At 35.8% G+C, this 25,726-nt stretch overlaps 1 protein-coding gene across 1 annotated transcript in view; it reads right to left on the bottom strand.

The window, feature by feature from the left end:
• The window catches only part of MED13 (mediator complex subunit 13), a 94,863-nt gene that overhangs the window by 63,307 nt on the left and 5,830 nt on the right, over nucleotides 1–25,726 (bottom strand). The window contains exons 3-8 of the mRNA XM_052657509.1: nucleotides 21,387–21,555; nucleotides 4,135–4,280; nucleotides 3,090–3,287; nucleotides 1,500–1,694; nucleotides 768–930; nucleotides 464–574 (exon numbers count right to left, since the gene is read on the bottom strand). Coding sequence (XP_052513469.1) covers nucleotides 464–574; nucleotides 768–930; nucleotides 1,500–1,694; nucleotides 3,090–3,287; nucleotides 4,135–4,280; nucleotides 21,387–21,555 — 982 coding nt within the window. The remainder of the gene's footprint in view (nucleotides 1–463; nucleotides 575–767; nucleotides 931–1,499; nucleotides 1,695–3,089; nucleotides 3,288–4,134; nucleotides 4,281–21,386; nucleotides 21,556–25,726) is intronic.

The following is a 25,726-nucleotide window of genomic DNA, read 5'->3' as shown; positions in this document are numbered from 1 at the left end:
GAAACTGCTGCACAAAACCCAATATTGTATTTACTATAAAAAAAAATTGAGAAAAATTTTATCTAGTATATCATGCATCATCTTTTTTATGAGGACCCTTGGGAGAAATTTCTCAAGCACAGTGCTATTTACGAATAATTTTCTCAGGAGACTTGTGTTCCTCTTACCTTATAGATACTATATATTCCATAATTCAGTATAAAATTCTTTTAGGCTGTGAATTCAAGCTCTGGTAACTGTGTAAAAATCTATGACATACATTTTTATGTACTTCTATAATTAGCTCCATATTACTGAATTTTTATTTTCCTCAAATTGTTTTCTTTTGGGAAAAATTCTGACACTGTGTTTATATATTTTTACCTCAAACAAAGTGGGGCATAAGTATGCAATGGCATAAAAAACTACCACACACATATATGTACTAACTAACATCATTCAACTGGGGGAAAAAAGTACTTACCTCAAACAGCTGCAATTTGTTCTTTGTGTGGCTTCAACAAAATCCCAGGATGCTACTTTATCAGCTGTCTCTTCTTCACATAGACCACCTGATGAAGCCGAATACTTCCTCCTAAAATTTGAAATTATATAATCTTTAGAATTCATAAAAATTTTTGTAAACTTGAATTAAGCATTAAAAGTGAATTTTTTAATCAATTTTTTTTGAATTAAAATCATATGAATGACCACGTATACTTTCAAATCTCTTATCTGCAAGTAACTACCAACATGCAATTTTTAAACTTGAAGATGAAAATACATACTTGTTCTGTGCTCTGTTCATATTACATTCTTGCCAAACTCTATCCACCACATGATTTGCTAATTTTCTGGGTATCTTCCCACCATGATGGCTAGTACTATCTGAGCTGAAGCCATCAGATACTGAAGAAAATCTGATCCACTTCTGGGCAGACTGAGGATCAACTGAAAACAAAAAAAAAAATTTATTGTAGGAGAATAAAGGCAGGTTTAAAAGAGTATTACTTTGTTTTCTGTTTCTTTGATTTCTCATACAACTTGCTCCAGCTATCTGGTAAGCCTACTTATATTCTGAGGGAAAAAAGCAGGTCACTTCACTTAAAATAGAGAAAGCAAAAAAGTCTGAACAGGAGATGGGAACTGATGGCAGTATTATATTAATGTTAATTTCCTGACTTGGAAGATTAACTGGTGGTCATACAGAAGAGAGTCCTTAATTTTGGGAAACAGACTTAGTACTTAGGCGTATTGAGGCATCATGTCTGCAGCTTGTTCTCAAATGGTTCAGAAAAAGACCCATGATAAGGAATATATGCAGAGAGAGAGGGTGATGGAGCAAATATTAACAATTTGGGAATCTGAATGAGTGGAGCTTTGAGTAGAGCTTTTTGTACGGTACTTGACAAACACTTCAGTAAGTGTGAAATTATTTCAAAGTAATTATTTTTAAGTGTTTATTATATTCAAGAGAACAGATTTACCACTAGAGCTAATGAAACAGATTAGTACAACACCTGTTTGGACTTCCTCAGGAGATGTAGGTGGTGTAAGAGTAACCGAAGACATAGCAGGATCTCTTGTGGAAGCAGGCACTTGGTGGACACCCAAGCAAGAAGCTGAACAGTGAGAGGATCCCACAGAGCTAGGAGCAGGAATGTCTGACTGAGGGACTAGAACAAAGCATGCTGGGTAGATCATTCGGACACCAGCTAAAAGGGGGGAAAAGAGGAAAAACCAATTACCTTTGGGTTTGTAGTGGGATTTGTTTCACTCAAAAGTGCAATAACAGAAAAGCAGATACAAAATGATCACATTCGTTAAAAATACATTAAACATAAAATACATTTAGTGTATTTTTATAAATATACACTCTTTCTGGTAAAATGTTTTTCTGAAAGAAACAAGAAGCTGGTGGTAGTGGTTATCCTTCTTGAGAGAGACTTAGAAGAAAGCAGCTTTCTTGTTTCACTTTTGGATTTTCTAACCATGAATGTGTATCACTTTAAGAACACTGTATTTGCAAGTATGATCAAATTTATTTTAAAACTTTAACAAAGGTAACTGGCACTGAAATTATGGACCTTTTTATTTTCTTCTTTATATATCTCTATCTGAAAAGTCTAATATATGTTACTGTGTTTTGTTCCTAATTCTGATGCAACTACTCTGGTGATGTATTTACTGAAACTGAATACTGATACTCCTTGGATTCAAAAAAACAAAGAAGGTAATCTTCATATAACATTACCATATGAATTCATTAAGTACAGTGCTGCAAACTTTAATCCCAATTATCTGCTCAACCACATATTCCCCACACTTTCCACAGCTCTCTAGGTGGAGTATACATCCACACTCTTTGTTAGGCCGGACGTGCACTGTACTCTGGAATCTACATGCATGTGACAAACGCCACCACGCAACAAGAGCTTCAGATGCCCCTGCAGGGTCACTGCAGCCTCTCCTACTCCATGTCCTCTGCCTTCACATTAGCATGTCTCAAATATCGTTTACCTTGTTAACTTAGGTCCCTGAGGAGGAAGATGCATGTAATACAGCGTACCTAAGCAGAGCTGACCTGGACCAAGCTAATCAGCCACAAGGTCTTTAAGTATACATTTTCTGCCTTTCAAGTCATCAGAGGCAACAGTTTCACCACACATTAAGATACTGCATCACACAGGCTGTCAACTTTCTCACCTCCAAATATTACTCATTCACAATTATTTTCTTCTCACCTTTAGCATGCTTCCCTCTAGGTGGGTTATAGTTCCCTTCCCCAATGACTGACTTGGCCATATGACTAGCTTTTACCTAATGGAATGTAAGCACACGCCACATATGTCATATTCTAGCATAAGATTAAATATACTTAATATGGTTAGGCTCAGTTCCTATTATTCCTCTGTTCTTTCAAGATTATGTCCCAGATACTGGATATTCCTTGAACCTAGGTTGCAGAATGAAAAGATACAAGAAAGCCAAACCGAATGTTTGATGTTAAAAGCCACTAAGATATTAAAAGAGTTATATCATTCAGCAAAATCTAACTAATACATATAGTCACACATTTCCCACTTAGGATTAATACTCAGAATCCGTACCAACAAGAACTTCTACTGCAGCTAAAGAATCATCTTCCCAATCCATATCTTCCTGTTTTTCTTCAGACATCTCCTTCAAACAAGATGAGATAGGATAGAACTGTTTCCATTCACCAATCAATTTTTTTGTAGCTGAATCGGACATCTTGAATGCCTGTCCTGTGAGAGTGCCATTTAGTCCAAACGGGCTTAAGATAACTAGAAACCCAAAACAGACATTAAGTAAGTAACTAAAGACAATTATACCAAATGACACTGAATAGTATGGGAAATAATTACACAATTCAAACAAAGAAAAGGAAACCCATAGTGATCAATTCCAAAGAAAATGAATTTACTGTATTTCATTAATTGAAGATAAAGTATAAACACTGAGTTTATTATAAAAACTTAAGATTCTGTCTACCCAAAAATCTCAGATGGATAGTTTCAACATAAACTGTGAATATTTGTATATCCTTCGATTTCTCTTGACTTTCCATTAAGAAAAAGCAATTTAAGGAAAAACATGTAAGTCTTTATTATATACTGCCATATAAATTTTAAAAGAGCAAATAGTAAGCTTAGAACTAAAACAAGAACACACTGCCTTACAAAGAACACACTTGTAAGAACTCACAGTCCTTGCAAACAAATCATATTTTTATCTTTAAAATCATCGATCTTACAAAATTATTTCCTCTGAAGTTCAACTACTTTCATGATATGAATTATATCAAAAGTTCTATGTACCTACGTTAAACATAGCTTATGTGAACTGATACAAAAGATAACCTTGAATATATATAACATGTATGCCATCTATAGCTTATTTAAAAGAACACTTTAAAATATGCTAACATTCATGTACAAGGACTTTAAAAAATAATATTTGCATTAAAAATTTATTTAATTGACTTAATACTCTAATGGGAAAGAAGTAAACTACATCAGAATCACCATTAGGCTAAAGATTGGGGGAAATCTCATTAATCTCTACCACTAAGATTTTTTTCTTGAAACAACAATAAAAAAATCAAGTAACTATACCCATAAATTAATCTACCTTGAAATGGGCTATTAGACTGTTGAGCAAGGGTGATATGTTCTTCACTAAGAAGGTATACAGGTTGATGTTGATTAATTTCCACACTGGTACAAACATTGCTGTCTCCATGCAAGAAAAAGGTGAAAGAGCAGGACAAGTGTTCACTAATAAAGAAGAAAAAATAGTATTTTAATAATGATTTATAGCCAAAAACAAAGTCAATTTGCTTTTCTTTTTTAAGAAGTTACACCACAAAAATGCACATTCTCTTTAACCCAGAAAATCTACCTTATCATCTAAAGGAAAAAAAAGAAATCACAGATATAAGCAAAGATTTAGCTATAAGAAATGTTCTTCACAGCACTGTTTATAATAGGAAGAGCTGCAAAGAAAGGAACCAGTTAAGCAAGTTAGGTACACCCACACATGATGATGATACAGCCACTAAAATAAATAAAGGAGGGGGAGTGGGTTTGATAGGAAAGGTAATAGTATAGTTTAGTATAGTTTCAATTTTTTTAAAGGAAAAAAAAGGTTACGTTGATGAAAAAAATCTATGTGTACAACAGAATTAAAAATGATCTAATTTTTTATTTCCCCTCTATTAAAAAATAAATACAAATATATTTTCTCATATTATTGCTGAAACTGGGCTGAACGCAATTAATCAAGCAGCTACAATGAATAGTTATTTTAAAGCAATGATGAGTGTTATAATTGAAGGTATTCTAGAATCAAAGTTACAAGCAAAATAGACCATCTTAGGAAATTTAGATATGACTGGGTATACAGACTGGAAAATGAAAGTTCCCAAGAGGAAAGTAGATATATCCTTAAGGAAAAATTTAGAAAAGTCGAGTGGCCCAGAAGAGAATGAGATTCTACACTAAGAAGAATTTACTCACCTTATTCCTCCTCCAAACACTTATCCTAAGAATCATCCTAAAGAACCAATTCTTTAAGCTATAACCATTAATAAGCTTGAAATCTACTGTATACATCTATAAACCCCTTGAATTTTTTCTGGACGAGACAAGGGCATAATAAATTAAGTTACAGTTAAAGTAATTACTGTATTTTCCCCATCCCAGTAGCTTTTGTTGTTAAATTATTTTCAGGATAATTTTGAATTTACAGAAAAGTTACAAACATAGCAAGTCCCCATATACCCTTCACTCAGTTTTCCCTAACTTCTTACATAACCATGCTTTGTTGGTCAAATAAGTAATTAACACTGGCACATTACTACAACAAACTCCAGTTTTTTATTTGTTCACCAGAATTTTCCACTAATATCCTTTTTCTGTTTCAGAATCAAATCCAAGATATCACAATGCATTTACTCAATTATTTTTTTGCTTCAGCTGTATTGAGATTTAAGTGATAACTACAGGAAATAAAATTATTTATATTATTTAAAAATAAATTAAGCTCATTTCTTCTGATTAAAAACCTAAGCCCTTTGGAATAACTATGGTTGAGTAATTACAAAGACTATAGACATCTGCTTATATTCAGACATAAATGCACTATATATTAAACAACCAAGTGAAAACAAGTGTTACTCCTTTTATTAAAAAAGTGTTTTGTAGCAAAGCACATGACACTATGTTAATCTCAATTATTTAATTACAGCTATGCTAAGTGCTATAACAAAAATTATGTACAGGATACTGAGAGACTGTCTTAACAAGACCTAAATAATGAAAATAAACTTATATACATACATTATATATATATAATTCCTAAGGGAAAAAGAATCACACTTGGGTAACGCCATAAAAGTTATTACGTCCTATGAAAACTTTCATCAGCCTACCCACCCCATACCTCTTATTGCTCCAATTTCATTTCTTACTTATCATTCTCTAATACTTCCCCCTTTTCCCTCAATTGACCCCTCTGCTGTTCCTTAAACACATCAGGCCTTTGTACCTACTGCTATTCCATCTGGAACACTCTAGATAGCTATATTCACCTTCATCAACCTTTCTCAGGTTTTTAAACACCTTCTAAGTGAGGTCTTCACTGATCACCCTCCTTTAAATTGTTCTTCTGGGATTTGTTTTGGCTTAAGAAGTAATCAAAATCTAACTTATTACACAGTTTATTTCTTATAGTCACCAAGAATGTAAGCTCTGCTGGAGAAGGAATCTGTTTCCTTCATACAATGTTGTATCCCTATATTGACAGATTAGGTCCTTGGCACATAGTACTAAATACTGTAGAATAAAATCCACATTTGATCTTTTTTCCCCCTAACCATACTCTTTTCTTCTCAACTCTGCAGAGTTGTGAAAGCCAAATATATAAATCATCTCAAATTTTTCATTTCCCCCAAACTTCCTACCTTCAACTAATCCATCACTAATTCCTACTGATTCCAGTTCTTAATTTTTTTGTTGTCTTTTTAAGGTCTGAGTAGTTGTTAAAATCTCTAATTTACCTTTCTTTACAACAATGCCAGCGATCTAAAAATTAATTCTAATCATGCAACTGGGAGGCTCAAAATCAATAGTTTCCCAATCCCTTCAGGACTAAGTCAAAAAACCCCTAAAACCTTAGCACAGCACTTTAGATCTTCCACAATCTGACCCTTGCACTAAACTCTTTAGACAGAGATCACTTAATCCACCAAGAATTACCCCTTTGTTTAGATACCTCACATAAAGAGAATCACACAATATTTGCCTTTTGGTGACTGGCTTCTTTCACTTAGCTTAATGTCCTCAAGGTTCATCCATAGTGTAGCACATGATAGGATTTCTTCCCTTTCAAAGGATGAACATTAATTCATTGTATGTTTATAAAACATTTTGCTTAGCCATCATCCATCAATGGATATTCGGGTTGGTTCTACCTCTTGGCTATTAAGAATGCTGCTGCTATGAACATGGATGTGCAAAATGTCTTCAAAATCCTGCTTTCAATTATTCTGGATACACACTCCGAAGAAGGTCTGATGGATCATACAGTATTTTGTTTTCAATTTTTGGAGCAATCCTATAACATTTTCCACAGTTACTGTACTATTTTACAGTCTAACTAACCATGCATAAAGGTTCCAATTTCTCTATCCTTAGTAACAGCTGCTATTCTTTATTTCAATAGTAGCCACCCTAATATGTTTGGGGGCTTTCCTTGCGGCTCAGCTTGTAAAGAATCCGCCTGCAATGTGGGAGACCTGGGTTCGATCCCTAGGTTGGGAAGATACCCTGGAGAAGAGAAAGGCTACCCAATCCAATATTCTAGCCTGGAGAATTCCATGGACTACAGTCCATGGGGTCACAAAGAGTCGTAACTGAATGACTTTCACTTTCACATTTTTATTTATCCGATTAGTGATACAAAGTAACTTTTTTTAAAGATTTATTATATTTTTGGCTGTGCTCCGTCTTTGTTGCTGCACATGGGTTTTCTCTAGTTTCACAAAAGGAGGCTACTCTCTACTTGTGGTGCACATGCTTTTTATTGCAGTGGCTTCTCTTGTTGCAGAGCACAGACTCCAGTAGTTGCAGCTTACGGGCTTAGCTGCCTCACAGCATGTGGGTTCCTCTCAGAGCAGGGATAGAACTGTGCCCTCTGCATTGGCAGGCGGACTCTGGATCACCAGGGAAGTCCTGAACATCTTGTCTTATGCTTATTGACAATTTTTATGTATTCTTTGAAGAAATATCTATTGAAGTATTTTTCCCATTTTTTAATTGGGTTATTTGATATTTTGTAGAGTTGTAGCTCAGTTCAGTGGCTCAGTCGTGTCCGACTCTTTGAGACGCCATGAATCGCAGCAAGCCAGGTCTCCCTGTCCATCACCAACTCCCGGAGTTCACCCAAACTCATGTCCATCGAGTCGGTGATGCCATCCAGCCATCTCATCCTCTGCCATCCCCTTCTCCTCCTGCCCCCAATCCCTCCCAGCATCAGGGTCTTTTCCAATGAGTCAACTCTTTGCATGAGGTGGCCAAAGTATTGGAGTTTCAGCTTCAGCATCAGTCCTTCCAATCTTTATAATGCTGGCTATTAACACCTTAGCAGATACATGATTGCAAATATTCTCTCCAATCCATAACGCACGAAGAAATTTAGGTTGGATATAGTCCCATTTGTCTATTTTTGCTTTTGTTGCCTATGTTTTTGTGCAATAACCATAAAATCACTGCCAAATCCAGTGACATGAAGCTTTTCCACTACATTTTTTTTCTAGGACCTTTATAGTTTTAGGTTTTACATTTAGGTTTTTATTCAATTTTAAGTTACTTTTTGTATACAGTATAAGATTAAGGGTCCACGTTCATTCTTTTACGTGTGGATACTTGTTTTCCCAACACCGTTTTTTGAAGAGAATGTCCTTTTCCCACTGAGTGGTCCTGGCACACTTGTCAAAGGTCATTTGAACATATACACAAGAATTTATCTCTGAACTTTCCATTCTCTCCCATTGGTTTACATGTTTCTCTTTATGCCAGGACCATACTGTTTTGATTACTGTAGCTCTGTAATGTTTTGCTCATTCCTCCCTTTATCCAGACTTTGTAGTTCTTCCTATTAGAGGTGAAATATACTTCTCCAACCCTTGAATCAGGCTTGCTTTGTGACTTGCTTTGGCCAAGCAGAAGGTTGAAGAATACTTATATTTCACATATAATTTAGCTTGCCCTTTGGTGCTTCTGTCATCACAAGAATATGCCCTGACTGGTTCTCTGGTCTAAAGAGGGATGAGAATCATACAAAATACACCTCTACTCACACTACAGTTTACAGTGACTAGACTGACTAATCCCTAGCTAACCTGTAAGTACACAAGTGAGAACACATAACTGTTTTAAATCCTTATGTTTTGGGGTGGTTTATTACACAGCCATAGCTGATATAAGAACTGGCACCAAAGGTGAGGCACTACTATAAGAAAAACCTAAACATGTGGCATTCAGTTTTGGGATCAGAGAATTGGTAGCAAAGAATACAAACACTGAAACACAGTCAGGAAAATGGTAACCTATGTTAATATGATATACGAATACTTCACCTTACTGTTGCCTGAAATAATCTGGAATGCAGAACACATACCTAACTGAACTTACTCCAGGGCTGGAAAATAAGTTTCCCAACAAAGCAATAGTGTGGACTGTGTTATAACACAGTTCAAGAAAAATACCAAATCAACAGTGTGAATGTCAGGAACTTCCCTGATAGTCCAGTGGTTAAGAATCTGTTTTCCAATACAGGGAATGAGGGTTCAATCCCTGGTCGGGGAAATAAATCCCACATACCATACCACAGGGCAACTAATCCTGCACACCGCAACCTGAGAGTCCCTATGCCACATGAGAAGCCCTTGTGCCACAAAAAAGACCCAGCATAGTTAAAAAAAAAAAAAAAAAGAAAGTGTGTAAAATCTCAGACCCTCTTGTTAATTAATACCAAACATTACTCTTTAATACCAGCTGAAACACTGGCATTTTTTAAAAGATTTTTTTTAATGCAATTAATTGAAACACAATCAGAATATACTTCAATTTAAAAAAATACATTAGAATGTCTATGGAGACAAGGCTAACTTGAATAAATATGAAACTACTGGCTTGCTAAAAAATAATTCTGGATTTTTTAAATTAACTATCATTGCTATAAATAAGGACTGAGCAAAATGTGCATCTCTTCTTCTGAAAGCGGGACTACTAAAATCAACTTGTTAAAAATTCAACACCTTTGTGAAATAACACAATTATTTTCCCTACTCCTAAATAAAATATTTCTTTGTAACACAATTAACCACCTTAACAGTTTTACTGAAGAAATCTTTACCACCTTCCTTTTAAAACTTAGTGATATCTGTAAAGCAATTATCCTTCAATTAAAAAATAAATTTAGAATTTTAAAAAGTGATAAAGAGGTTCTGGCAAATCATTATGGACATGAGCCACATGACCTGGTGTATAATAATAAATGCTCAGCAAAATTTACTGTGTTGAAGGTCTACATGGTAATGGCTTCTTTGTATGTAACACGTAGTGTGTTGTAGTCAAATCTCAACTTTTTTTTCTTACTATCTTTTAATTATTATTTAGGCCCTACTTCTCTTTAATTATCTTTCTGAAGCTATTTTTATTAGATTTAATTCAAATGTAAAAATTTGTACTAGGAAAACATACTAAAATGCAATCATGTTGGAACTCTTTTCTCTTTAATCATGTTTCCATATCTGGAAAGATAAAAGAACTCTTAGAAGGGTTGCTTTCAGGAACATATTGGTGGAAATGGAGACTTTCACTAATTAACTAATTCAGCAAATATTTATAAAGCGCACATTGTGTGTCAGACACCATGCAAAGTGTAGGCTATGCAGAGGTGACCAAGATAGACAGAGTCTCTGTCTTCATGAATTTCACAACCTAATGGAAGAGGCAGGCATTTTATGTGCACACACATAAACACACATACATATACATGCATTCATACACATACATATTTATTTACTTAAAGACTGTAATAAATGATACAAAGGATGTTAAGAGAGAATTCATTAGAGGGAACTAATTTAATTTGGATGGAAGGCGGTTTAGGGAGAGTGATATTTGTGCTGAAATTTGAAAGATGAATCAGTTTACAGGGCAAGAGGTGAGGAAAACATTCCAGGTAGAGCAACCAGCAGGTCCAAAAGCCCTGGGGCAGGAAGGGTTTTGGCTTACTGGAAGAACTGAAGGAAGATCAGTATCAACTGGAGTATAGACAGCAGCAAAAAACTGGGATTAAGATGGAGAGGAACAAGCAGGTCAGAAAATATACAACGAGGCAGTTCAAATTTTGTTCTGAAGTGCAAGGGGAAATTATTGAAGGGTTTTTAATCAGAGGAATGATAGTACCTGGCTTTTTATTTTTACTTGGGAAATGCCACCAGTTACTAGAGAAGAGACTCCATAGGGTATGTGTGCATGTGCACATGCTCAGTCATTAAGTCTGACTCCTTACAACACCATGTACTGTAACCCTTGAGGCTCCTCTGTCCACAGAATTTTCCTGGCAAGAATAATGGAGTGGGTTGCCATTTCCTCCTCTAAGGGATCTTCCCAACCCAGGGGTTAAACCTGTCTCTCTTGCGTCTCCTGCATTGGCAGGCAGATTCTTGACCATTGAGCCCCCAGGACCTAGAGCAATAATAGCCCAGGTGAGAGACAGTGGTGACTTGGACTAGGGTAGTGACAGTAGAAATGGAGAGAAGTGGGTGCATCTAGAATGTATTCGGGAATTTGGTGATGGATTATACACAGGAACCAGGAGGTCCCTAGAATTAAAGCAGTATCTGATGATATGAGCCTCAGGGTAGAGCATACAGAAGTCTAGAGAAGGAGCAGGTTTGGGGTAAAGATCAAGAAATCAGTTTTTGGACAAAGTAGCTTTTCTGATGTGGTGGAGGTTTGGGTTTATAGTATAAATCTGGGGATTATCAGGGTGTGGATAGTATTTACATCTTTGTGAATGAATGTGATCACCTAGAGAGGGAATGTTGAGAAACAGAGGGAACTGTCCCTAGGGAGCTCTAAAAACTGCAGCTTTAGTATAATAGAAGACACTCACAGATGGGACCAAGAAAGAACAGCCTGAGTGTCAGAAGAAGACATTGAGAAGAATGGGTGTTGTGAAAGCAAAAAGCGTTTCGGTAAGAATTCGGCCCATTCTTGTACAGTTGCGGTATGCGCTTGTGCCTGTGTGCGTGCTCATTTGCTTTAGTCATGTCCAATCCTTTGTGACCCCAGGGGTTGTAGCCCACCAGATTCCTGTCCATGGGATTCTCCAGGCAAGAATACTGGAGTGGGTAGCCATGTCCTTCTCCAAGGAACATTAGGATTTTTAAAAAATTACTCACAAGCCGCCATACATTTTCCTCAAAGAATGTATCTAAAGTAAACAAATATACGCAACCAATCTCATTACTAGATGTGGGAATGCTTATGAAGCCATATTTACACTTTTCTTTCGAGTGACTTCTTTTCTGACAAAATTATTCTATAACTGTGAAGGCTAAGGTGCAGAAAGTATATATACATAATATCATTTCTAAATAGTATTTTTATCTTAGCAAGCCAACAGTGTTCTGAGAGGGTTATGCCCATTGTACATTGCTTGTTGTTTAAGTACTAAGTCGTGTCTGACTCTTTTGCAAAGCTGTGGACCTTAGCCCTCCAGGCTCCTCTGTCTGTGGGATTTCCCAGGCAAGAATACTGGATTGGGTTGCATTTCCTTCACCAAGGGATCTTTCCAACCCAGGGATCAAACTTGCCTCTCCTGAATGGCAGGTGGATTCTTTACCACTCAGCCATCTGGGACCCCAATTATATGTACTGACATAAAACAAGCAGAAATCAGTTTTCAAAGCATCTCTCTCCAGAGTGTGTAAGAGAAAAGACACGGTTAAAAAAAAATTAAGAATATTTCATATTAAACTAGTTAGAATGAATATATATATATATTTTAACATTATAACTCTTCACAGGTTTTTCAGAAAACATTAAAAGATAAATTTTGCTGACAAAACAACTTAAAGAATTTAAAGGGGAATAACTAAAAATTCTCTATGTCAAGGGAAACATTTACTAAGGAAGTGACTGAAGTAATAATAATCTACACATAGGTAAACTGCGATTTGATTAAGTTTAAGGTAAGTATGCTATACAAATCATCACGAATGCTGTGTGCTTAATCAGTAATTCAATAGCAGATTCCAAAATCTAAATTGCAAAAACTTTCAAGAACATCTGCAAGTTTAAGCAACAACCCAGAACAGTCTATTGTTCTTTATTTTTAATTTTTATTTGGCTGCCTGGGGTCTCAGTTGCAGCACGCAAGATCTTCGTTGACATCATTTGGGATCCTTAGTTACAGCACATGGGGCTCAGTAGTCGTGGGGCACAGGCTCAGTTGTTCTGTGGCATGTGGAATCTTTCAGACCAGAGTTCAAACCTGTGTCCCTTGCACTGCAAGGTAGATTCTTAATCAGTGGACCACCAAGGAAGTTCACAGTCTTTATCTTTAAAAGATAAAGGGGCTTGGAGACCTGTATTTTATATCTTCATATTTAATTAGTGAACTGTAGTTAAAACTACAGCTTTCAACTGTTTCATTTCATACATAAAACATTAAAAGAAAATAAACTCTCCATTCCACCCTACTTAACAGCAAGCTCTCAATTCCAGTTGCCTATTTTAGGAAAAACATCACACCATATACTACTAGCATGTTTCCTATACAGACTGATCTAGTTGTAATAGAAAATGGTTTAAAATAAACCAAGTTTGTGCATGTATAGGAGGAAAAAAACTAAACATTCTAAATATGGGATAAATTTTCTGAAATTCTTAGACAAGTACACCTTGCTTTACTGTGCTTCACAGACAACTGAGGGCTTTACAAATCGAAGGTGTGTGACAAGCTGGCACTGAGCAAGTCTGCTGGTACCACTTTCTCAACAGCGTATGTTCACTTCGTGTCTATGTGTCACATTTTGGTCATTTCCACATTTCAAACTTTTTCATAATTATTATACTTGGTATGGTGATCTATGGTAAGTGATCTTTGATGTTACTATTGCAAAAAGGTTATGACTTGCTGAAGATTCAGAGAACGGTTAGCATTTTTTAGTAATAAAGTAAGTTATATACGCTGTTTTCTACAAATACTGCTACTGTACACTTAATAGATTAGTGTAAACGAACTTTTATACGCACTGGAAACCAAATAATTTCCTGTGACCCAATTTATTATGATGCATGCTTTACTGTGGTGCTACAGAATAAGATGATTCAACACAATCACAATAAAAATTGAGCAGTTATTTTGCAGATACTGACAAAATGACTCTAAGGTTTATGTGCTGTGCTGAGCTTAGTCGTGTCCGACTCTTGGCGACCCCATGGACTGTAGCCCACCAGGCTCCTCTGTCCATGGGGATTCTCCAGGCAAGAATACTGGCATGGGTTGCCATGCCCTCCTCCAGGGGATCTTCCCAACCCATGGATCAACCCAGGATTCTTTGCCATCTGAGCCACCAGGGAAGCCCAACAATAGTGGAGTGGGTAGCCTATCCCTTCTCCACAGATCTTCATCTTCCCAATCCAGGAATGGAACCAGGGTCTCCTGCTTTGCAGGCGGGTTCTTTACCAGCTGAGCTACCAGGGAAGCAATTATCTCCACGGTATACCTATATTAAAGGTAATCTAGTCAGAAAATGGGATTTTCCAGGCAAGAATACTGGAGCGGGTTGCCATTTCCTTCTCCAGGAGATCTTCCCAACCCAGGGATTGAACCCGGGTCTCACACATTGTAGGCAGATGGTTTACCATCTGAGCCACCAGGGAAGTCCAGTCAGAAAATATTATAGGCCAAAGTGAATGTTAGGTAATACCACCATACTAAATTCACAATGGCTTGTCTTTCGAGGAGAGAGACCATTTTACACCACCACTTCATTTTCAGTACTCAGCACTTAGAAAAGTGGAGTTAAAACAAATATGTGCAACTACAATAAGAATCCAAGGTACTGTTAAGCTACCATAAAGTATTATGGAGAATAAAACTGCTCTCCAGGAGCTTTTACTATAATAACCAAAGCAAAAAGGTAAGAATAAAGTATAATTTTACAGATGAAACCTGGACAGATAATCTTCTGTTGTAGAAAAATGTTCCTTAGGTACTGAAATTAAACAAAAGATCCTTTATTTCTAAGACATAAATTGAAAATATGCTTACAGATTAAAGTCAGCTATTCTAATACTATAACAGGTAAGTATACTGCTTTAAGAAGTGCTGTATTTTTAGCACTTCTGTTAGGCAGGTACAGAAAAACGATATCCCATTTTGCTGGTAGGGAATTCAAGACACAAAGAAGTTAACTAACTTGTCTTAAAATCATAAACCTATTTAAAGGGAGTGTTGACTTAAAGTTCTAGTCATCCTAACAATCAATTAAAAATGGGCAAAGGACTTGAACAGACATTTGAAGAAGATACACAGCCACCCAACAGGTGTAAAGATGCTCAACATCACTAGTCATTTAGAAAATGCAAATTAAAATGACAATGAGATAACTACTTCACATCCATAAGGATGGCTGTTATTTTTTAAAAAATGAAGTGTTGGTGAGGATGTGTAGAAACTGCAATCCTCCTACACTGCTCACAGGAATGTAAAATGGGCCAGCCACAGTGGAAAAGATTTCAGAGATTCCTCAAAAAATAAATTAAAATAGAATTACTGTATGCCCTAGCAAATCTACTTCTTGTATGTTTCCAAAAGAAGTGAAAGCAGGGACTTGCATAGATATTTGTATACTAATATTTATAGCAGCATTATTCACAATAGACAAAAAGTAGAAACAACCCAAATGTCAACTGACAGATGAGTGGATAAACAAGATGTGGTATAAAAATACAATGGAAAATTATTCAGTCTTAAAAAGAAATGGGGACCTCCCTGATGGTCCAGTGGCTGACTCCACACTCCCAATTCAGGGCCTAGGTTCGATCCCTGGTTTGGGAACTAGATCCAACAAACCACAACTAAGAGTTTGCATGCTGCAACCCAGAACAGTCAAATAAAGAAATATGTAAATATCTTTCTAAAGAGAAATGAAAGTACATGCTACAACTTGGATAAGAACCTTGAGAACATGGTGCTAAGTGAAATAAGCCAGACACTAGAAGACAAGTGGAGAAGGCAGTGGCACCCCACTCCAGTCCTCTTGCCTGGAAAATCCCACGGACAGAGGAGCCTGGTGGGCTGCAGTCCATGGGGTCCCGAAGAGTCGGACACAACTGAGCAACTTCCCTTTCACTTTTCACTTTCATGCATTGGAGAAGGAGATGGCAACCCACTCCAGTGTTCTTGCCTGGAGAATCCCAGGGACCGGGGAGCCTGGTGGGCTGCCGTCTATGGGTTTGCACAGAGTCGGACATGACTGAAGCGACTTAGCAGCAGCAAAGGACAAACACCTTTTGATTTCACTTATGTAAGGTATCTAGAACAGTCAAATTCATAGAGACAAGAAGTAGAACGGTGGTTACCTGGGGCTGTGAGGGGGAGAAAATAGGGAGTCATTAATCAATGGGCAAATTTTCAGCCTGGAATGATGAAAAATTTCTGGAGATAGTGTGATGGCTGCACAACAGTATGAATGTAATTAATGTTATTGTACCATACACTTAAAAAATGGCTAAAATGGTAAGTTGTGTTGTTTATATTATACAACACACACAAAAAAGAATCCTAGTCATCCTAATTCAAGATTTTTATTCCATTGATTAAATAGTTTTCAAACCTGTCTATCCTTCATTAGAATCACACAGAGATCTTTTATAAATTCCAAAGCCTACACCACATTCCCAGGTTAATACACAGATTATTTTTTTATTCTCTCAAGGTGATTCCATATCCCGACAAGTTTGGGAACCACTGCATTAATCTATATTTCTGTAGCCCTCAGAATGATTCTTTAATTTCCTTAACTGTATAGGTATAATTTCAATATCAAATATCCTTACCATACATATCTCAATGAACAAAAGATGTATATTAAAATCCAGAATATAACACCTTTATCTGTGAATTTTATATACTTTAGCTCACTTAGTGAACACATTACTCACATTATATAGTAAAGAATACTCAGAAAAGCAATGACATTATTTTGGTTTACAACTTCAAGTGCTCAGCAAATATAGCATCTCCCTAATATTTTTAAGTCTTCTGTTTTACTATTTTCTGTAACTTTAAAAGATGTAGATAAGACCTCCCTGGTACTTTAATGCAGATCACGTTGATGTGGGTTCAATCTCTGGTCAGGGAACTAAGATCCCACAATGCTGTGTGACACAGCTAAAAGATTTTTTTTAATAATGAAAAATAAATAAAATAATAACACGTAGGTACAGGAGATATACCTATCTACATGTCACAATCTGTCTCATATTTTTTCATGCCCTATAATCCAGCTCCAATACCTGCAAGATGTATGAATTCCAAGAAGTTCCTTAACCTCCCTATTCTTCAGATTTAACAACTGTAAAATTGGACTAACAGGTCTGTTTTGAAAACTGATTTGACACCTATTAAGCCCTGATTTCAAACACAGCCTGGTCAGTTATGCTTATGCAAAGGTTTCTCATTCCCTTTTCCCCTTCAGAAAAAAGAAAAACTTCTCTATTATTGTTCATATCTAAAATCAACAGTTCAAAAAGACAGATCTGCATGAATCTCTAAGAATCACAGTAAGAAATGACAGTAAGAAAAGCTTAATGGGAAGGAAAAAAGAGAGGAAAACGTCTTTCCTAGCCCTGAATTTTTCTCAAAAATGTTTCTAGAAAGCATGAGAATGGGGAAAACTGATCATGCAAATCCTAATGACTAAAACATCACAAAGACATTTCATTAGGTCATAAGTACTATTATATATCATCACTGAGGACTTCAGAATAATCTTGATGATGGACATTAATGACAGACTAAGCTAAAAGGAGGAAAAATAAGACAGTAACCAGGCCCAACTTGGCAAATAATGGACATCTTGACAGAAGTTGGAAGTTTCCTCTATTTTTGAGTCTCAAGTACACTCCCAATTTAGCAAACAATTCCAAGAGGGTTCATCACCACTGATGCAAACCAATATACACATGACTATCAGGCACCTGTAAACGTGGACAGATCACACTGAGATGGACTCTAAAGTATGGAGTGCATATTAGATTTCAAAGACCTAGTTTTAAAAAAGTAAATTACCTCATTAATATCATTTGCATGTGCAATTACACACTGAATTATTTTAGATATATTGGGTTAAATATATGAAAATCAATTTCACTTTTTAAAAAACTTTCTTTAATGTGCCTACTGCAAGATTTTAAAATACATATGTGACTCATATCATATTTCTATTAGACAGTGCCATCTTAGAAGACAAGAAGAAAAGAATTGAGTCCTTAGAAAACATAATAGCTTCCCTAGAAGTTAAGTTTTCAAAGGTATTGAGGAACCCAACCAAAGGATATCCCAAAACTATATAAAATGGCTATTAATATACCACCTTAAATCTTGTGGTGCTTATATTTAAATAAGATGGAGTTGAAGGGACTGTGTAAAAGCCACAGGTGTATGAAAGACGACAAAGCTTTACGAGTGAAGTTTAAAGTAAGTCTTTCAGTTACTGCCCAACCCCTCCAAACAAAAACAAAAACAAAAAAACCTTAACTGACTTCTTTAGTGATGCTAAGGCATTATTTTAAGTGTAAAGGCTCTGGTATAAGCAATATCATCCAAAAGAACTTATGCAATACAATAACCAGTACTCATAAGAGTATTCGAAATGTGGTTTAGACAACTGAGGAACTGAATTTTTATTTTTTCAATTAACTGCAATTTAAATAGCTACAATTGATTGGTGGCTACTGTAGCAGCACAGTTCTAAACAAAAATGGCCAAATCTCGGTCCAATCACCTTACTAAAGCCTGCAGCTTGCTTCATAGCTATTTACATATACAAAACTTCCAATCAGCATTTTAGTGCCCAGAAGTCTTAAGAGTAGAAAAGGAGAAAATTCAGACATCCAGGATCTCAAAAATATTACTTCTTATGTACTCTCTTCTCAGGAAACTACAGGTGATGCGTATTACCAGAACAGTAAGACAAAAAACCAAAACATGAGATCCAGGAAATAAGTGACCCAACAGACAAAAAGCAAAGCAAATTCCCAAGATAACTACTGTGAAACAGGCCTAATAGAACAACAAGTCCAAAACAGAACCGACCAATGACGGGTTCAAATAGGGATACTGAGAGAGAGTAAGAAGAAACTAAAAGATTACACAAACTCCTTAAAGGTAGAGGGGAGACTTATACTTCCTGCAGATAGCCTAGGGGTGAATTACCAGTAAGTATACAGGCTGGGGATCAGCACACTATCTGTAAAAAGCCAGAGAAATATTTTAGGCATTGTGGGATCATCAGTCTCTTATCACAACTATCCAACTCTGCCAGAGTGTGACAGCAGGCATAAAGTAATCCAAAAATGAAGGAACAAGGCTGTGTCACAATGAAATTTACAAAAACAGGGGGCAGGCTGTATCTGCCCTGTGAGGAAGTAGTTTACCAACCCTTGACATAGGTAATTAAGGGAAAAAAGAGGTAATCACATTAACACTGGGAAAAACAAAATTATATAGAGGAAACAGAATGTAATCCTACATGCTATATGACTCACAAATATTTATAAAATTATAATAGAAACAATAGGTACTTTTTTTTTTTTTACCAAATCTCATAACTATATTGGTAAGATAGGGGAAAAAAAGAAGGGACAGGAGAACAGAGTATCTTAGTATGCCAATGTCCAAGTGGTAGGGATGGGAGCTGGGAGATGGCTGGGGTGGAGAGGATGGTAAGATAGCTAAATTATTAATAGAAGATTAAATCCTGAATAACTGAAATAACAGAAAGCTCAATAATTAGCATTTGCTTGGAAGTTTTTAAACGGGTAAATTAAAGTTAAGTTAGAAGAATTTAAAGGGATTGCCTCTGAGGAGCACATCTAGTAGTTGGGGCTCAGAACTGCAGGTTCTCTTTTTAATTCTCGGTAATCAGCTTGAATTCTTCAAACTGCCTACCTACTATCTATTCTCCATTTCCTCTTACTAACCAAGGTTTATTTTGCTCAGCGTGGCAATGTTCCCATATACAGAGTATTTACCTCAAGATAGCCAATGATATGTCAGCTAAAATTTCCAGAAAATAATCTAATTTCTGATCCAACAGTCACCCCTTCTCATCTCCTCCCTCCCTTCCTCTTCCTGCCGAAGTCTGGAGATGCAACACTTACTGGAACCACGAAGATAAAAGCCAAAGGACAGAGATAAAAGAGCAGAAAACTCCAGGGAACCCAAGTTTTGATGACATCACTGAACATATCTTCCTCCAAACTGTTATTAAGAAAAATCAATTTCTACATAAGCTGCTGCTAATTAACTCCAGCCGTGTCCGACTCTGTGCAACCCCATAGACGGCAGCCCACCAAGCTCCCCCATCCCTGGGATTCTCCAGGCAAGAACACTGGAGTGGGTTGCCATTTCCTTCTCCAATGCATGAAAGTGAAAAGTGAAAAGTGAAAGTGAAGTCGCTCAGTTGTGTCTGACTCTTAGCGACCCCATGGACTGCAGCCCACCAGGCTCCTCCGTCCATGGGATTTTCCAGGCAAGAGCACTGGAGTGGGGTGCCATTGCCTTCTCCTCTACATAAGCTAGTTAGGACTTTTTTGTCATTTGCAACTGAATGCACTCCTACCTTGTACAATTATTCTTTTGACAATAAAGGTTTGTTTTAATTTTCAGAGAGGAAAAATGAAAGCCTTGATATGTCTTACCTTCTCATCGATTATAATGAAACTAGAAAGGGGAGTTAACAAAAAATTTCGTGTGTGCATGGAAAAAGATGTGCACCTGACATAAAATGACATCTCAACAATGATTACAACCGTCACATCTTTTAGGGAAAACCAATAAATTTTCTTCATTTTTTTTCTTTTCCCATATCCCATCTTACACACCACTATTTCATTTCTCTAGAAGTCTCACTAATTCAACAACTGCTTGAGACTAAATCTTCTTACAGATTATGCCTTATATTATTTAAACCAGAGAACTGTAGTAACCTAAAGCTTTTACCTGAATACGTCTTAAAAGTCTTCTGTGCCTCCATCTGCAACTATCCTACACATTAGCATCATGAATTTGCTTAATTCAAAGCTGAAGAAAATCATAAGCACCCCAAAAGGAAACATGTCCTACATAGAAACATACAAATTTAAATAACTTTAATTAAAGCAAAAAGATCTGAGAATGAGGATTACCTCAACCCAAACATGACTACAGATCACCATCTAAAAAAAAAAATTAATACTACTTAATTTTAACAGAGTACCATGAATGTACTTCCACTAGTACTAAAAAATATATATACTTCAATGCGTAAGTCTCTGCTTTCATCTCATTTTTTCTATTATCCTAAATCAAAACTTAAGCCACTGTACTGACACACAGCCTATCCGTAATACAAGAAAATTCTTAAAATGTGTAAAAGAATGAACGAGTCAAAGAAAACTGAATACTTATATACTTTGCCAAAGTTAGCCTTCTGAATGTCTGTGAGATATTAGTTTTATCACACATTCTATAAAGTCATTAATATTAACAAGCCTAAAGAAATATCAAGTAAGAGTTTAAAGACAGCTTACCTTTTATTTATAGGTTTTTCGTCTTTTTCATAAGGCTTTACAAACCACTTGCCAATACGTACAAAGTTCCGGTTCATTAAACACCGTTCCAACAGATTGTGAACTGCTTTGAAAAGCAAAGTTCGGCATTCATAGGAAAGTCCATTCTCCCACACTCCATCTTCCTCTTCTGTAAAACAAATGAAAGAAACAAAAAGTAACATAGAGGCACTGTATCTACTCAGAGCTAAACTGAAAGTATTACAGTTTAATCCCTAAATTCATAAACCCTACTTCACCTCAGAATATTGAGCTACGACCACTTTGCTATCTCTCTAGACACTAAACCATCAGGTTTCAAAGCTAATCCATAGAGAATAAAAGGCCAAAGTGCCATGTACTCTATTAAATTACCTGAAAATTATTTTCCCACCACATAAAAAGGCAATGATATATCACAAACATACTGATTTGGTTTCTGTATAAATGAATAGGACATCTGTATAACCAAGGGAAATACCACACACTCTATACCTAAAGTGCCAATTTCTAAGTTGACTCACTTGTTACTTTGTCCTAACTCTTCCAGTCATTCACCCTGCCAAAAAAAAAAAAACTGGACAGTTAATAATTAAACTCAAAACATCTTACGTCCATCAGCATTCTAATCCACAACTCAACTATAAAAATAAGTGATGGATAAAAAGGAAGGTTCTGGCACAGAGCCTAACAAGTAGTGCATTATCAGCCACCTTAGGTCTCATTTCAACCAAATGATTCCCATGCTTACTATTTAGAATAAGATTCTCTACATGGGGTGAAATTTAAAACTTTAAAGACAAATTTTAAATGGCACTTCTGATATAAAGTTATGTTGGTAGTTTAGTCGCCAAGTCATGTCCAACTCTTTGTGACCCCATGGACTGCAGCACGCCAGGCTTTCCTGTCCTTCTCACCATCTCCTGGAGTTTGCTCAAATTCATGTACATTGAGTCGGTGAAGCCAACCAACCCATCTTATCCTCTGCCGCCCCCTTCTCCTTTTGCCTTCCATCTTCCCCAGCATCAGGGTCTTCTCCAATGAGTCGGCTCTTCACATCAGGTGACCTAAGTATTGGAGCTCTAGCTTCAGCATCAATCCCTCCAATGAATATTCAGGGTTGATTTCCTTTAGGATGGACTGGTTTGATCTTGATGTCCAAGGGACTCTCAAGAGTCTTCTCCAACACCACAATTCAAAAACACTACTTCTTCAGTGCTCAGTCTTCCTTATGGTCCAACTTGCACATTTGTACATGACTACTGGAAAACCGTAGCTTCGACTATGAAGACCTTTGCTGGCAAAATGATGTCTTTGCTTTTTAATACGCTGTCTAGGTTTGCCATATCTTTTCTTCCAAGGAGCAAGCGTCTTCTAATTTCATGGCTGCAGTCACCATCCACAGTGATTCTGGAGCCCAAGAAAATAAGACCTGTCACTGCTTCTACTTTTTCCCGTTCTATTTCCCATGAAGCGATGGGACTGGATGCCATGATCTTGGTTTTTGCAACCTTTGCTAACTATACAGCCTCAATTTTGCCAGCAAATCTATTAACCACTCCAAGTGAAGTTACAAAAAAAAAAAATAATAATAACATAGTCATTTTGAGATAAGTATGGATGTGGTTCAGAAAAAAAGCTTTTTACTCTCTATTCATCTATACCTATAAGAAAGCATCCAAGGAATCCTACTATAAATAGGAGCTACTGCCATCAACATTTTAACTTTTGGAATATTTTAATTTGCTATTTCAAATATAAAATAGTGTGGCATACTCCTATAGTCTATTTAACTTTATAAAACATTTTTAAAGTATGGACCTTCTTTCAATTTAAGTAAAAAAAAAATCTTTCTTAATTCAACACTAAAAATGTGTAACTATCTCAAGAGAAAAATAATAAACCATGATGCTCTAGAATAAAAGCAAAGACACGTATTAAGAGTGACAGATGGCAAACATTCATAACTTGTACAACAAATGAGCAGAATAAACATTAACTCAAAAGCACAATAGCACAATGACAATGGACTTTAACTTCACTAGAAATCTGTGCTACAAGTTAATGTTGATTTTATGTTGTTCTTTAAAATGTCTCCTAAATTAGTCAAAATCTTTCAAATCAACTCTTTTTTCCGAAAGATAAGCTTTTTAAAAATGAGAAAAGCTTTAGAAAATGACCATATTTGAGAGTTAATTTTTAAATCATTAATAATAAACAGAAGAAGTTCACATTCTGCTGTATTATCGACATCCTTATCTACTTCCAATTAAAGCCAAAATTTCACAAGTTTCACTTTATTAAAGGAAACAGGAGGCTAGAAGAAAAGGGAAGTGGCACATAGTGGCTTCACTTTATTTAAAAAGTCTAGATCACAAGCATATCTGAGTTGTTGAGAGAAAAAAAAATCAAAACCTTCTCAATCTGTTTTTAGTCTAATCAGCTTCTATCATTTCAAATCAAAGTTACATTAAAAGTTTTATCTAAAATTATGTGATTCATGATTACTAAAAGTACACATATTCTTAATTCCAAAAGAATTATGCTGGAATTCTTCAGTTCTTTATAAACTATCTAGTGTACTTTTTATAGCCTTTTACCTCAAAAATCCTTACCTTCTAAGGAAATGCAATGGAGTAACATGTCACACACAAGAAGCCCCTACCAAAATCTTTTCTCAAACTACTTCTAAGTTTTAAAGCAACAAAGAACCAAAACACAGATATCATTACATTTCAAACATCTACAGTCACTATAAACTTCAAATATCAGAAAATTATTCACTTAAAACTTGAGACTGAATTCACCTTCCTACCCAAAAGTTAAAAATCTTTAAAACAGTAAAAACTGTAATACAATAATTTTTATTAATTTTACATATTAAGATTTTATTTTAAAAAATCTATTTCAGTTAAACCTGTATGTAGTTAAACAGTTTAAGAAAACTAAATATAGTTTAGAAAATTAATCAGTATTAATATTCAAGCATTTCTCTCTCATTGCTCTAATTCTGTGTCTAGAAAAACTCAGGTGAACTTAATCCTCATTTTACATTAAACCCTCAAATGCCCACAAAGCTTATTAACACTAAATGGGAGTTATGCATAAAACAAAGATCTGATCACCTGTTAGGATTTTCTAAGGCCAACAAATCTCTTAAGCACATCTTCACCTATATGGTAGATAACTAAGCAACCATCACGCAACCATCACAGTAAATAACAATTTCATTTTTCATTGCTGAGGAAATAAGAATAATTCCTAATAACATTCAATGAAAAGTCAGACAGTTTTTTTTTTTTTGGAGGTCCGGGGGGAGTGTCACTCAGAAAGCAGCCTACTAAGCCAAGCTTCTATCTTGATATTATAGTAACCATAACAGACGTACTTCTCCACATCTTGTATTCATGGATATAAAAAAAGAAATGGTACAACCAAGCCACCAAAGACATAGTGGCATACACCCCTTACATTAATTAAAATAAGCCCTTGTATCTCAACACCAGCTTAACAGAAAAGGGTGGGAGAGGGAACACACAGGCAAATCTTTACCTAACTTTTTTGAACTTAATTAACCCCAGCCTAATGGAAAAAGTCTGCTTAATGTATTTAAATAAATGTTTCCCTCCTCTTCTATCTGTATCCCCAGAGAAAACAGTTTCAATTCTGTGTTTTTAGTACTTTTCTGTTACCCTTAGGATAAGAACTCTTTAACTGTTGTTACTTGAAAAATTTTTACAAGGTATTTGAACAATAAGTTCAAATGCTAAATTTGATTTCCATAATTTTTTGAGGATACAGATTATAGTGATACAAAAGGATGTGATAGGTCATCAAAATAATTCTCTGAAGTAGGGGGAAAAAATAAAAACAAAAAGAATTTTTGATATACCTAAGCATTTGTACTCAGTTTTCTCAAAACTGACATCGTTAAATATCCTCATGGTGGTAAGCCAGTAAAAAAGGAATCTACCTAAGTAAGTCTGCCAAGCTATTAAAATGCAGCATATATTAAAAAATAATAAATGGGTCAAAACCGATCACTGTTGAAAATACTATGTATTTCTTGAAAGAATAAAGAGAAATGTTTAAGTGTCTAGTTTAGCACCTGTATTGAATAATAATTGCCCATTCATAAGCTGTTCTTTCAACAAACTGCTGAGAGCCTTAAATTGGCAGCATTATTGATCAGCAAAACCTGAAAAACATTGGTTTAAAAGCAGCCTCTTATGTTTATCTTTGATTTGAAGATCTAAAAAATACAGTTTTCTTGCTTGATAGTACGCAGAAAAGCATGGCAATGTTGTGCCTAGAAGACCAGC

The sequence above is a fragment of the Budorcas taxicolor genome, chromosome 19, assembly GCF_023091745.1.
Source record: "Budorcas taxicolor isolate Tak-1 chromosome 19, Takin1.1, whole genome shotgun sequence".
Lineage (NCBI taxonomy): Eukaryota > Metazoa > Chordata > Mammalia > Artiodactyla > Bovidae > Budorcas > Budorcas taxicolor.
Note: the sequence above shows the minus strand (reverse complement) of the source record. Positions and strands in the feature narration are given on the sequence as shown.